Here is a 15,000-nt window from a genome sequence, read left to right on the forward strand (position 1 = left end):
ATATGCATATCTCCATTTCTGTCTGTCTTCGGGAGCTTTAAGTTCATTGTCATCCACACGCCGAGCCACATGGTCCACAGCACCAGCCAGCATGATCTGCCTCAGTAGTCTTGCCTGTTATAGTGCAGAATTTCTTATTAGCGACATGTGAAACTGACAAGAAAAAATCATCACAAATTGTAATGCTTGCACTTACAATTAGATATATTTTAACTTATTGCCTCTGGGATAATATGAGATTCACCTGCCCTCCACTTTGGAGTGTGCGAGCCCAACTGGGTTTGCCTCTGGGGCACTTTTCAGATGTGGCCAGTGCACAGCAATCGCCTCAACTCCAATCAACAATGTGATGTGATTTTTTTTATATCATTTGCATGCAAAACATAGTTTTAAATGTTTTTGAATATTCATATATGCTTGATATGCATTTTTCTTGCTTGATCAAATCATAGTAGCTTGATTATATACATTAGAGTCCATTTCAGTAAAAAGGTATGTTACACTCTGTGTACAAGATTGAATTTAGTTTTATTGAAAAAATAAAATATAAAAAGTAAAAATCCCTCCCTTTTGCAAATCCTATCTTTAAAAAATACAAAATTTGTGTGGCAGCACACTAAAAGACAATGTGAGTAATTGATACAAAGAGACTGATGTCGTATAAAAGTGAAAGTCAAGTTCACATCTGCAGCTAGACCACTGATCTCAATAAAACTGGATCAAGCAACCCAATGTATTCAGACAGCAAAATTTGAAACCAAGATTGGTACCATCTTGGGGGGAACACTTTGCACACCACAGCTCTGTAATTGTAGTGGTTACCTCCATATGACATTGTTAAATGACTACATAATTGTTCATTACATTGCAACACTTGCCTAGCATCTATACACATTGAAGGGGGACCATTTAGGTCTTGATATGTACATTATAGGTGATGTGTAGGCATTGGGTTAAACAAAATATGCTGTATCTTTATTTTTGCAAAGTCCACTTGCAAACTTCTATAACATGGGATAAAAAAAAATCAAGTATTTTTAGATTTTCTTTTTATATCGCAGGCAGACCCTCCCCTTTAGTTGTGTCAACACAAAATAGCTGTTTTAATAGCTACCAGAGATGTCAAATCACCCTGACTATACCACACATGATCATAAAATGTAAAATTTCTTCTTCTTTCTGCTCGACGTGTACTTTACAAACATAACCCCACTGCAAGGTGGTCCCCCCAAAATGGCCGCTATCAGCTTCAGAAATGAAACAATAGATGCTTAATCCAGTTCTTCTGATATCAGTGAGCAAGAGAGTGCCATGTTTTGGTGTGTAACATCTTCCCTGCATAGCAGATGAATGATTTATGTGGTAAAATTTGCCCTTTATACAAAACAGTAGACAATCATAGCATTACACTTCCCATTCTCTCTCAGGCAATGCCCCAGGGTAAGAGGTGTGGGCATGAGAGGAATATGAAATGTAATGCTGCTCCCACATCATCTTCAAGCTACAAGTTGAATAGTGCTAATCATCAAAGTAAATCATGTTCAAACATTCATACCTGAAACCAGACCATACCAAACAACAACAAAACTGTTCTCACCTCATCATCGGTAGGGGGTGCCATGTGAGGGTCCAGCACAATATTGCATGAGGGGATGATCACGTTGATCTCATTGGTCAGCTGCCGTCGCAACTTCCTAATCTCAATGATGCCCTTGTGTCTATTGGTACAGTAGGAAAAAATTGCATTCAGTTTATACTGCAAACACAGAGCACCATTACATCATGGCATAAGTTTATCCCACAAACCATCAATGAAAACCGTAAGTTAACCCAATGCCGACGGGAAAATGTTACGTTCACTTTAGTATTGTTTTGTTAATGTATCTGTACACAGATGGTTCTGCTAGTGCTTAGCCACAAAGGAGTCAATTAGTAGATCTTGTGACCTCACCTTCCCTTGAAATAGCAGGAAAACACTTTCTTTACTAATGCTATCAATATCGACAATGTCACTTTTGTTATAAAAATTATAATTACTATAGTTACTGACATTACAAACAGCAGTATCAAATACTAGAAAATATCATTAAGGATAAACAGGTGAGACAGGTAGTTCTTGTAATTTGCACATTGGTGACTTGGTACTTGTGGAGCCATCTATATGTAAAAACAATTACTAAATCAAACACGCAGTGGGCATGGCAGGTATGCACATGCCATCCAGGGTGGCAAGTGGTTAATATCACTTGTCTAAATATATATAAAAATATCTTAACCCATAAACCCATGCATAAAAAAATACAAAAAGAAAATAATACTGAGAATACCCTAAAGTACTAACCTCAATCCATTTTTCTCGCACCATTCCCTATCGCCACCCTGGTACTCAGCAGCACCCACTGCTCGCAAGAGAACCATAGCATCTCCAAGGCTTCGGGAGTTTCCAGTGCTAGCCCAGGAGAGTCTCAAAGTCTGCCACCTCTTGCGAGTTTCTAGAGAGACATGTTGAAAAAATTGAAAGATGGAAATGGCCTCCTAATTTTTAAAAAGTAAAATCATAATAAAAAGAAAATAGTTTAGCCTTGGATAGAAACAAAACCTCCAAGAAATAAGAAGAAAAAGGGACATAGCTTCACCTTTTACTTCATGCTGATGTAGAAAGTCCCTATATAATGGTAAAATTTTCTAAAGAATTAAGTATTTGCTTGGAATTACTAAGCATTATAAAGAAATTATAATAATCAGCAGAACTAGAAAGGATATGGGCCAATATAGAAATTGGCTGAATGTAAGGGATCAAGATGGTAAGAAACAAATCTTTGAATTTTAGTACATTTCAGCAATGGCAGGCTCTTCACTCTACAGGTAGAATGAAGAACAACTGTCAGGTGAGCTTACTATGTATGTAGATGATTATACTTATGAATGATTATAGGCATCTGAAATTTTATTTGCAGCAGAAATAGAGGAAGAGTTTCAAATAGGACAAAAGGCAGATGGGGTTTTCAGGTTCATAGGATCAGAAGTTAGTCAAGAGTAAACATATAAAAATATGCATCATATCCCATCACTTGACTGCAATTTAAAGAAATGGAAAGCTTGAGAACTATGGTCAACTGAATTTGGTTAAGTGACCCTGTATCAATTGAACTGCTTCAACCAAGTCATATATATTATGAATAATCTTATAATATCAGGATAATTCAAACTAATGAAAGTATAAGGAAAGGCAGAAATCAGCCTGAAGTATCTAGAATTAAGAGATTTAAAGAGTGTGAAATTATCAGTTCTAAAGTGATGCATCTGATAGTAGACATGTTATCTATTTTGTTAGAGAGAGAGCAATAGCTCTCTGACTGCATGGGAAGCAAACAAAATTACAAAAAAAGAAGGTAAAGGTACCCTTGGTGCACTCTTTAGCAGTAGTATATTACTTATGTAGCATATTACCTGGGATTCCTTTTCTGGGACATGGTTAAAAATATAATTCCATTCATAAGTTAATTTTACAATAATTTATTCTTTCAAAATGTGCATTCACAGCAAAAAATGTAAAAGAAAAATAACTAAGAATACATCATGTTCCACTCAAATAATTAGTCAAAGGCTGGTTAATCTGACAAGTCAAGAATCATGCAAACAATCTTCAGACTGTTTGACGAAAAGTGGAGGTAACCCTGACAAGCAAAACTATATCACTGTGAAAGGAAAACTTGAAATGTAACATGAAGGGGAAATGTAAACCATATTCATGATTGAGAAACATCTTAATCTTAACATCATATAAAACCAAACACAATAACAACAAAAATAACTCACCATTCACATTAGCCTTTGAATCCAATGGTGTTTCGATCAAGACTTCCTGCACTGTTAGAGCAGCCACAATAGCAACTGTGTATGGGAGGAGGTTGTGCTGATGACTGAGGGCGAGCATTTTGCCGTATCTTGGAGCAAGCGGGAATGCTGCCATTGCCCTGCCTAAGGGGGTGATGTAACTAAGGTCTGCAAGGTACATAACATGAGATCAGTGATAAGGCAATAAGCAGAATGACATCACATACAAAAAAAAGAATATGGTAATGAGAGAGAATGGGAAGAAATGTCAAATGTGAAGGAGAGAAGTATAAACAGTTAGAAATATAAAAGAAAATTACTAATACATCATCTTACACATTTGAGAAGTCAATACAAAATACAACTTTCAAACTGAAAAAAATATTTAGGTATTCCATCATTATGTAACATATTCCTAGGAAATATATCATCATAAAAATAACCTGAACTTCAACATCAACAACATAATAAACAACAAAGGAAATAAGCACCTTTATGCACAACCATATTTGAATGATCTGGTTTTCGTCTTTTTCTGGAAGGAGCTGCAGCAGCTGATTTTTTTTTCATCAATTCACTCTCATCCAAACCTCCCAGGGTAATGAGACGCTTTATGCCAGTGCGGACCTGAGACATGTAGGAAATTAATTAATAAGTGTATTCTGAAAATTATTAGATCAAAGTATTTGTGTAATTCTTTCTATTGTATATGCCTGTTAGTCCAAACTTCATTTACTAGGTTATCTTTTTGCAATGAAATGATCAGGCCTCCATTCTCCATTTCCTTTTCCTACTTATTTCACAGAAAAATCATAACACCTCTGACTGCAAAAAATAATACAAATTTGAAAAATAATTGATGGCAATTGATGGTTTTATTTGTATGATCACAGATGCCAAGAAAGTTCTGTGACTCTGCAGCATATATAATGAAATCCCATTGCATAAACATATTTGCATAATTTAAACAGTAAAATAAACCTCCTCTGCAAGTACTATCATCTTCATATACAATTCACACAGAAGGTTGACAAAAAAAATCTTTCACTTAAAAGTAATTCAAATTTAACAAGTAGGACAAAAACACCATTATCTGACCTGTAAGGAGTTAACGCAGTTTAAACAGACAGTAAAACAAAATAACCATTCTCTCAGCCGAAAAAAAAATTGCCCTAATTACCTGAAGCTGGTCTGGTGGTGTTGGAAATGGGAAGTTAATGACAGGTAGATTCATGGACTTCATGACTAGCACAAGGTCATCTATGGGACGTCGCTGGATTTCTGGCGTTGTAAACTTCTGGAACTCGTCATTGAACACAGCCGATGAGTAGAGTCTATAGCAATGTCCTGGAGCAGTTCGGCCAGCTCGGCCAGCCCTCTGATTGGCTGAAGCTTGGGCAATCCAAGTTACATGGAACATAGAGACCCCTGTAACTTTATCATACACCTGTGTTGGCAAAAGAACAAGTCTCAGAATGTATAATAAAAAATGAACATTATGCAGGGGAACAATGAACATAATGCAAGGTGAATACATAAGAACAAAGTACTTCTTAACATTCTGTAATTATAATCTATGAATTAATCAATCAACACACAAAAAGTCTGATTCGATAGCAATACCCTCATCACTCATAATAAGTGTGGCACACCAGGATCAAATCAATAAATCAGTCTACCAATAGCATATATATATATATATATTTCTTTCAATTATCTCATTTCCTCACCTTTTCCTTCACTTTTCCAGTGTCGATAACATATTTGATGTTTGGTATTGTCAGAGAAGTTTCAGCAACATTGGTAGCAACCACACACATCCGCATACCCTCTGGTGGAGGTTGGAACACCTACCGATGAAATAAAAGCATAATGAAAATATGATGGTCTACAGATAAGGAGAATTTATCAACCCACTAAAGCTGGTATATTTTGAAACAGAAAATAATAGTTTCCAGGTGGCTACCACGGCCCGCAACGGAATTGGAGTGAAAGCTCCAATCCAACATCACACTGGCGGGACGCAGCAATGTTTACTTTTCCGGGTGTCTCACATGTGGGACACCCGTTGTAAATGGGTTAAGATAAATGAATATGCAGATAATTAGCCACACAGACAAAAATATAGATATATACACAGATATTGGACATACAGACCGACTCATACCAGTAAACAAATATAAGAAAAATTAGATTAAGATATAAATGTACATAAACAAATAGATATAGGTACAGGCATAGATACATGTAGATAAAGATAAATATGGAGAGTGATCTAGACAGACAAAGATACACAACCTATATATATTTGCACAGATATACAGCACAGAACTCCCTATAGAGTGATATAACGGCATATATATACAGACCTAGATATATAAATTTAGAGTAAACAGCTATAATGAACTTTACTTAAACACAATGCAAAAAAAATCAACACCTAACAGCAACCCCTATCTAAATCAACAGCAAAACAGCCACAAATATCCCACCATCTGCTGCTTCTCTGGGGGCAGCATAGAGTACAGGGGCACCACCCACATGGGCTGCTCGGGTTCATCTCCTCGGCCTTCTGCTTCCCCTTCATCATCTTCCTCTAAGTCTAAGTCGCTGTCATCTCGGTCGTCTGCTCCTCTATCCTCTAACTCTGGGAGAAAGTCTTCTACTTCGCCTTCAGCATCATCAGGGAAGGCTGACACAAAGCTGGATTGGAGAAATGGTGTGAAGGTATAGAGAATTGTGTTAGAAATAGTGTTTGAAAGTACTGGGACTCCTTGGAAAAGATTTCCTTGGATAGAAATAGATATTGCTTTCAGAAAAATAGTGCAAATATAAAAAGAATACCAAAATAGGAATGAAAGACACTTAAGTAACACAAGAAAAATAAAATAACCAAAACAAATTCTTCTACAAACTTTAACTCATCTAAACAAACAACTTAAATTCATATACTTACTCCTCCAGTTTTACTTTGGGCAACACAACTTTCTGAGGTTGGTCAGATTTCCGTTTAATCTTCTTGGCCTTCAGCTCTTCCTTCTTCCGTTGGTATGCACTCTTTTTGATTTCATTGTTGCTCCCAGAATGAGCAGGGAAGGTTGAGCGAAGTTTACGCACTACAGTGTTCACTTCCTGTTGACCTGGGGAGAGAGAAGGATGAATCCATGAAAGATCATAAATTACATACTGTTTTTTGTATATCCTGATTGTATCTCAAATCTTGTTCTTTTCTGTTCTTCTTCCTTCCTTCCTTCTTCCCATTTTCTTCCCCCTTATTCCTCCCTCTTCCCCACTTTCTCTGTAAGATTCTCTTTCCCTTTCTCCTCATCTTCCTCCTACTATGTCCTCCTCTTCCTCTCCCCCCCTCCTATTCTTCCTCCTCTTTCACCCTCTCCATCACTCTTCCCCACCACCACCTCCTCCTCCCTCTTACCCACCTGTTAGGAAGATAAGAATTCCTCCATCAGGAAGTTGACGATGAATTTTGCAGGCTTTTTTATATGCCTCTCCTACGTAGTCTTCATTTGTCCGCTTGTTGTAGTGGACTGCCACATCAAACATTCTTGCATCAACCTGGAGAAGTTTGATCAATGAACAGAGAACTGCATAGTGCAAAATGACTTATCTGGCATAGAACCAAATAAGCAAGTCAATTACAAAACTATTCAGCAATTAAAAATATATACCCTAGTCAACTGCTGTCACTTTATATGAATAAGATAAAACATTGAGTGAAAAAGAACTGACCCTTTGGCACTAGTTACATGTAATATCCATTGTAATTTTGTTTCATCAATTTTTTATTCTCATATCTACTACAGGTGTTGATACTTTTATCAATATTACCAACATTGGCATTATCATAATCATAATGTTATTAAACCCTTGGATCCAGATGCTTCACTGCCCACAAGTGGCCCAAAATACTGTCACATCAGGCTTACTTAAGTGGTCACTCTGATGGGTGTGCAGCTTGTAGGCTGGGTGTACACTTACTTGTGTGTGGTGACAAGACTCTATGCCTCCCCTTTGCAATGTTATTTTCTCTTTTTGTGCATAAACATTTTTAGCTTTTTTTGCCATTTTCCATTTGATTTGCTTTATCTAGATGGTAAAAGACTGTTTTCCTTGCACAGGCTCCAAATCATCTTTCTAGGTAATCCATAACTCAGTGCAATAATAATAACAATAAGTGCCTTATTTTTCATAATATTCCATTTTCTGTAATGCAACCCGTATGGCTGGTCACAGCAGGCAAGAATAGAATCCTGAGTATGGAAATAGTGTCAGACTTAAAGCCAGCCCTCCTCCAGTCATGGTTCACAGATGGTACATTCCCCATTCATTTACCAATGGAAATGATACAAAAGACCCCTCCAAAATGCCCACTGAGTCTAATCACTCTCCAAGAGCTTCATGGTGAGTCATTCCTGTCACCAGCCTGTCACCAGCCTTCAGTCAGAATTCTTGTGACAGAGAGCTCCCATCACCCAGGCCCTCAGCCTAATTTTCCTATTATGGCTCATGTTCACATCACATGCCCCTCAAGACAAATTTTTTCATGATATGATGGTCATGTCATCCAGATCATAGGGGTTAACAATCTTAATCCATTGGATCCGGGTGCTTCACAGCTCACATATAGACCAAAATCCAGACATTAAAGTTTACTCAAGTGGCCCAGCCAACATAATCACTCCTGCGCAATATCAAGAATATTTTCCTCCTATTTGCTATGTAATTAGCTCTTATTCTGCATACACTATTTTAATATTTTCCAAGGTCTATATTTGTCAGATGGTAATAGACTGTTATCGTTTTCTCCAGGTAGTCTAAAACTCTGTGCAATAACATTAAGTATCATTTTTTAGATTTTTGTAGCATTCAATTTTCTGTAATAGGTTACTATGCATGGAAATAGTGTCTACAATTCCTGGAATGGCTCATAGATAGTACATTTTATTTTCATTTACTTGTGAAATTAAAGCAAAAGCCCCTTCCTAAAGGTCCATCAAGTCTAATTTCCCTCCAAGAGCTTTGTGCTGTTAAGCAAGACATCCCCATCATCTGCCACATGGCAACAATATTTCATGACAACGCATTCCCATCACACTTTACCTTCAACCGAAATTTTCCATAACAACACATTCCCATCATCTGCCACTTGGCCAATTTTATTATGACATAACATCCACATCACCTGGATCCATTGGGTAAATAGTACTAAAAATAAAAACTCTTACTTCAGAAAATTTCTGGAGGTAAACAGGTAAAAATGAGTAGGCCTAGTGATTGGCTTATTGTGACCAAGCATTTCTGGAGCTAAGTGAAAACAAAAATATAAAATCTCAGTGACCAGTGCGTGAACATGTGCTTCCAGATTCAAAAGGTTAACATATATCTTAAAATGTAGACAACTTCTGTAATCTCAATAACAATAACTTTAAACTGAGTTTCTTTAACATTTCTATATCTTTTATAAATTCTTGAAATCAACTCATGGGAAAAAACAAAAAACAAAGCAAACCTTCATGATAGGGGGTTTGGGCTGCTTAAAGAGCCGAACATTATCAGTGAAATCCTCGACTCTAAGTGTGGCAGACATGATGACCAGTTTCAGAGGTTTTCCCTTGGCTTGCCGTCTAGGTATGATACGGGAGAGGATGCCAATCAGGATGTCAGAAAACACACTGCGCTCGTGGGCTTCATCAATTATGATGACCGAGTACTTCTTCAGGGTTGGGTCCTATAAAGGTAGAAAAAATATATATTCTGTCTTGAATTACTAAAGATTTACCTTTTCATGTATGTGAATAAACACTCAATAATTACATAGAATCAACTGCCTCAAAGTATATCCCATCTGCACTGTAAAAATCCTGCAAACTATTGGTGTCATACACCTAGTATTGGCTTCAATATTTAATCAGCTTTAGAAGTCTGAAGGAGTTATCTAAAATTACTTAATACTTTTCAGACTTTGAATCAGTTTGCATTCATATGCTGGGGCATTCCTCTGTGCATTAAATACATGCCAATCTAAATAATAATCTGATAAACAACAAAACTTCACTCTGTTGCAATCATCATCCATATTCCCCAAGCTCTTAATCACAAAGTATGCCCTTATAAGTTAAAAAATGACCCTTAGTAATTGCAAACCTTTACCCACCTTCTGTATCTCTTTGAGCAACACTCCATCAGTCATGAATTTAATCTTTGTCTCTGGAGTGGAGTTGCCCTCAAACCTGATCTGGTATGAGACTTGGTCTGAAGAAAGGTTCATTTCGTGGCCAACACGCTGTGACATGGCAATTGCAGCCACTCGCCGAGGCTCTGTCACTCCAATCATTTTCCCATTGCTATGGAGGAGTAAATGAAAGAAAATAGAAAAAATTGGTTTTGTCTGTTTTCTAAGGTTTTGAAGCTTCGAGAAATGGGACACATATTCTGGATGTCTTTGCAAATACTAATACATACATGGAAAAGAATGAGTTTTTAATGTTTGGGGATCTTAATAGAAACCCTTCATGAGAGAATAAATGGTAAATTTTCTAAACTTGAGAGGCTCTTATTCTAAATTAAATTACTTGTGACAAAAGACACCAAATGACTGAAATCTCAAGCAACCTGTATAAAGAACTGGAATTACCTCCATCAACCTAAGGCATGCACAATATCCCTTGTTGATCCCACTCATTGGTACAAAATAAATCACAAAAAATACATTTTCAGTGGTTTACATGCATAACAATATACCCATTTTTGGCTTTCGTAAGCATAGCAATATATAACAAGACACCGGAAAAAGGGGTAAAAAAGACCATTCATCCACCTGGTATATCCTGCCTCATAAAGGAATTGTGGCACTTGCGTCGTCTTTCCACTGCCTGTTGCACCCACAATGACAGTGACAGGATTTTCATTAATAGCCTCCATGATGGTCTGCTCCTCAGACAGAATCGGCAGTTTGAGGCGGTTTGCTTGCACTTCTGCCGATCGGTTGAGCATGACAAAGACTGCAGGCTTTGCTGGCACTATCTGGGCTTTCTTCCCTTCTTTGGGTTTTTCTCCTTCTTCTATGGCTTTGGGATCTTCCCCTGTGTCTTTGTCTGTTGCTTCATCTTCTTTCTTCCCTTCTTCAACATAATCTTCTTCTTCAACTTCTTCATCCTTCTCTTCTATACTTGCATCACCATTCTCTGTTCCCTGATTATCTTCTGCATTTTCTTCTTCTTCCTCTCTTTCTTCATTTTCTTCATCCTCATCACTCTCCTCACTGCTTGACATATCCTGTTCATTGGATAAAACATTGAAAAGATGAATATTACCCTCTTAAATAAAATGTCATGCACAATTAGTCTAATCTTTTAGGCTTAAATGTAATCAGCATGAATCAATGTCTAAGTATTTCTACAAATCAAACTAGAAAGTACCTCTTGTAATCTACTGCTAATCAACTGTTGCATCTCTACCTCTTGTAAAAAGGCTAACTTGAACTTTTTCTTTGTGAAGACCACAACTTCACAAGGATTTCATGAATGATTATGTTGAGTTTATTAATATCTAAGAATACAATCCCTCAAATACAAAGGTATAACCAAATGTACCAGAGTTATATTGAAGCCTTAAACCACAAATGACAAACCAAGCTGCTCCCTCTCTCTCTCTCTCTCTCACCCCAAGCCTGACCACTGTAGGGTCCCTGTGTTTCTTCTCCTTCTCCCCATTATCCTCCATTGCTTTCTTGCGCTTTCTGCCTTTGATGACACTGACAACCCTTCCCCCTTCCTCCTCAACCTCCTGCTTGGTGATCAGCGTGAAGTCCTCTGAGAGGTACTTCTTCCTTCCAAGCGTCTGTGTTGACTGCAGCTGTGTCAGGAGAGCCAGCTCTTTGGGGCTAGCCTGGACCTTCTCTAATGCTTCTATAAGTTCACTTCTCTGCAGGGAATAAAAGTTAAGCTTATTCAAGGGTGAAAATATAACATAACCAGTTTTTGTAGCAGAAAGAGAACAGTAAGCAAATTCAAAATGTTATATAAAAAAACAGACTTTTAACCAGTTTTTCTTAATGCCAAAGAAATTATGTCTATTAAATTATTTCCATTTTATTCTAATTTGGCAAATATCAAAAACTCTAATATCTATTGGGTCTTATTTTGTCATACATTCTAAATTGTAAGGCTAATAGATTAAGCAATGTTTAAACTAACATGCAATTTACAATTAGCCAATATCTGTTCCTCCAATATCAATTCTGCCTCATAATAGTTTTCCCTGTTGTATTCTAAAACTATTCAAAAACATTTTCTTAGTTATCTTTCTTAGCAAGCATCAATCCTTGATATGGTTTAGTCATATAATATGGATAATTATAGGCCAGGACTTCTTTATACACAAAAAGTCTTCTGTCCTAGACTTACCCTAGCTTTCTTTTTCTTTTGGTCCACAATTTTTTCCAACTGTTTCCTCTTCTTCCTTGAGAGAAGTTTGACAGGGGCCGCATTTTTGTCACGTAATTTCTTTGTTGCTCGTTTCTTCGATGGAAGAACCAAGGCATTCGCTGTATCATATGTTTCTGCTTCAACATTTTCAAGTTCAACTTTAATCTGAAATAAAAAATTTAATTTGTTTTTGTTTTTCAAAATGTATTTAAATCCCTATAGTTTGATTATTTTCATAAAACATTCTAATTAGATAAGAAAGGAAAATTATCTGGTAGCTGGATTTATCAAAATCAAATATATGCACACAGGCATAAACACACATGCACACGCACGCACACACACACACACATTTATCTATCTATCAATCAATCAATCAATCAATCAATCAATCAATCAATCTATCTATCTATCTATCTATACATATATACATATGTATATATATACATACACACACAGACACAGACACACACACACACACACACACACACACACACACACACACACACACACACACACACACACACACACACATACACACACACATACATACATATATATATGTAAGTATATATATATATGTATTTATACATATACATATATATACATATACATACATATATATACATATATATACATGTACATACACATACATACAGATATACACATATATGTTTATATATATACATATACATATACAAATACATATATATAGCTAAACAGATAGATAAATAGTTAGATCATTTTTTGTGAACAGCTGGCCTTTGTATTCAGATTTGAAAGGCAGTGATTTTGGCCACATAGTATTAACTTTACAATCTGGCACGAGAGTAGCTGTCAACCAATGCCCTGGAACCTCAACTGATGCCCTGGAACCTCAACTGATGCCCTGGAATCTCAACTGATGCCCTGGAATCTCAACTGATGCCCTGGAACCTCAATTGATGCCCTGGAACCTCAACTGATGCCCTGGAACCTCAACTGATGCCCTGGAACCTCAACTGATGCCCTGGAACCTCAACTGATGCCCTGGAACCTCAACTGATGCCCTGGAATCTCAACTGATGCCCTGGAACCTCAATTGATGCCCTGGAACCTCAACTGATGCCCTGGAACCTTAATTGATGCCCTGGAACCTCAACTGATGCCCTGGAACGTCAATTGATGCCCTGGAACCTCAACTGATGCCCTGGAATCTCAACTGATGCCCTGGAACCTCAATTGATGCCCTGGAACCTCAACTGATGCCCTGGAACCTTAACATCTCCCATTTATAGGATTGGGGGGATCAGTGTCCTAGAAAATATTCAAGTTGTGTATTATTTCTCACTGTTTCTAATTTCAGTATAAGTTACCGAGAGAGACATACAGACAAAGAGGGAAATGGACACCACTATTTTATAGTGTAAGAGAGAGTAAGGGAAAACATACTTTAAAAAGCAGCGGCCTCATATTTATCAGTAAATGACAAAAATGTCCACTGCATAGTACCACTCAAAGAGTAACAGTCATAAGCTAAAAGAACTTATGGAATCCACTCTTTGAAGTGCAAAATCTTCTACTAAGGAATAATACCACAAAAAATCAACTAGTATACCAAAATAAGGCAAGAGGATAAGAACATTGTATTTTTTAAACTGACAGTCCTAAAGTTATGTCAAGACTTCCTACAATCATAATCTCGCATAAGAAAATTGTGCCAAGAATTGATCTGCATTACACAATTTCTTAAAGTATACAATCATAAGTCCACAACACTCTTACACAGCCAGAGTTCCTAATGTCCCTTTTTCATGTTAGCATGAAGTGCTAATAAATGGGGGTACAAGGGGACTTACCCCCCTGTCTGAGAAATAAACAGAAGGTAAGATTAAGCTGGATTTTTGGGTTCGCATGATATCCTGATTATGGGACTTAGTCCATGGAGGGTGCGTCACTCTCAGTAACAATTAACCTAACTACTTTAACTAAGTCTACCCTAAATTTCCGTTGTACTTCATGTGCCCTGGCCATCTATGGGGGCCAATATGGTCGCTATTAGTCAATCAGCATGGTGAGGCCTCATAATAAAAGAAGTGCCTTAATTGCGTTTTGTGAAATAATAATGCCAGTTCTTATGGTTTCAATGTTTGACATCAACCGAAAAAAATATATCATTTTTCATTACTTATAATAATGTTAGCTTACCAACTCTAGGCTTGCCCTAATTTTCAGGTAATCAAAACATCCAAAAGAACTTACCTTCTTTTGCTTTGATTCATCTGCTACCACAGTAGGACGCTCTCTGTACTTCTGCCTCGCCCTACCCATTTTGGCGCTTTAGAAAAGTTTTTAATACATAAAAAGAGTGAAGCATCCACCACCGCGTACAGCTCCCAAGCTCGCTGTCGTCACATGGGTTTGTTTACATCCAGTAGTTGGGGATACGGACTAAATACTTATGAAAAGCATATTTGTTGAATGCATACAGATGCACATACACACATATATATATATTGCCACAATTATTTTTGATAAATTACAAGCAATCAATAGTAAATGCTATTTATCATAACAAACGTTTTAATAAATTATTATACGCTCTGACTCCTTTATCTTATGTAGGGCAGTGCACAAGCGTAGGAAGGTATTTTGAAGTTGAGGGGAGACAACTAAGTACCCCCAAAAAATAGCCAGGGTCCCGGACGGTGCCAAGGAGCGAAGCCCCTGAAAGTTACTG

General features: G+C 37.1%; 1 protein-coding gene across 1 annotated transcript in view; it reads right to left on the minus strand.

The window, feature by feature from the left end:
* kz (putative ATP-dependent RNA helicase kurz) overlaps window positions 1-14,699 on the minus strand; it is a 19,669-nt gene extending 4,970 nt beyond the window's left edge. Inside the window, exons 1-16 of the mRNA XM_027372675.2 lie at window positions 14,523-14,699; window positions 12,261-12,446; window positions 11,518-11,778; window positions 10,673-11,130; window positions 10,010-10,199; window positions 9,365-9,583; window positions 7,275-7,410; window positions 6,794-6,977; window positions 6,330-6,540; window positions 5,568-5,687; window positions 5,018-5,284; window positions 4,329-4,464; window positions 3,820-4,005; window positions 2,342-2,492; window positions 1,598-1,718; window positions 1-114 (exon numbers count right to left, since the gene is read on the minus strand). The exon at window positions 1-114 is cut by the window's left edge and continues 2 nt beyond it. Coding sequence (XP_027228476.2) covers window positions 1-114; window positions 1,598-1,718; window positions 2,342-2,492; window positions 3,820-4,005; window positions 4,329-4,464; window positions 5,018-5,284; window positions 5,568-5,687; window positions 6,330-6,540; window positions 6,794-6,977; window positions 7,275-7,410; window positions 9,365-9,583; window positions 10,010-10,199; window positions 10,673-11,130; window positions 11,518-11,778; window positions 12,261-12,446; window positions 14,523-14,591 — 3,009 coding nt within the window. The 5' untranslated portion in view covers window positions 14,592-14,699. The remainder of the gene's footprint in view (window positions 115-1,597; window positions 1,719-2,341; window positions 2,493-3,819; window positions 4,006-4,328; window positions 4,465-5,017; window positions 5,285-5,567; window positions 5,688-6,329; window positions 6,541-6,793; window positions 6,978-7,274; window positions 7,411-9,364; window positions 9,584-10,009; window positions 10,200-10,672; window positions 11,131-11,517; window positions 11,779-12,260; window positions 12,447-14,522) is intronic.
* Between the last annotated feature and the right edge of the window lie 301 nt (window positions 14,700-15,000).

This window comes from Penaeus vannamei, chromosome 25 (assembly GCF_042767895.1).
Source record: "Penaeus vannamei isolate JL-2024 chromosome 25, ASM4276789v1, whole genome shotgun sequence".
Lineage (NCBI taxonomy): Eukaryota > Metazoa > Arthropoda > Malacostraca > Decapoda > Penaeidae > Penaeus > Penaeus vannamei.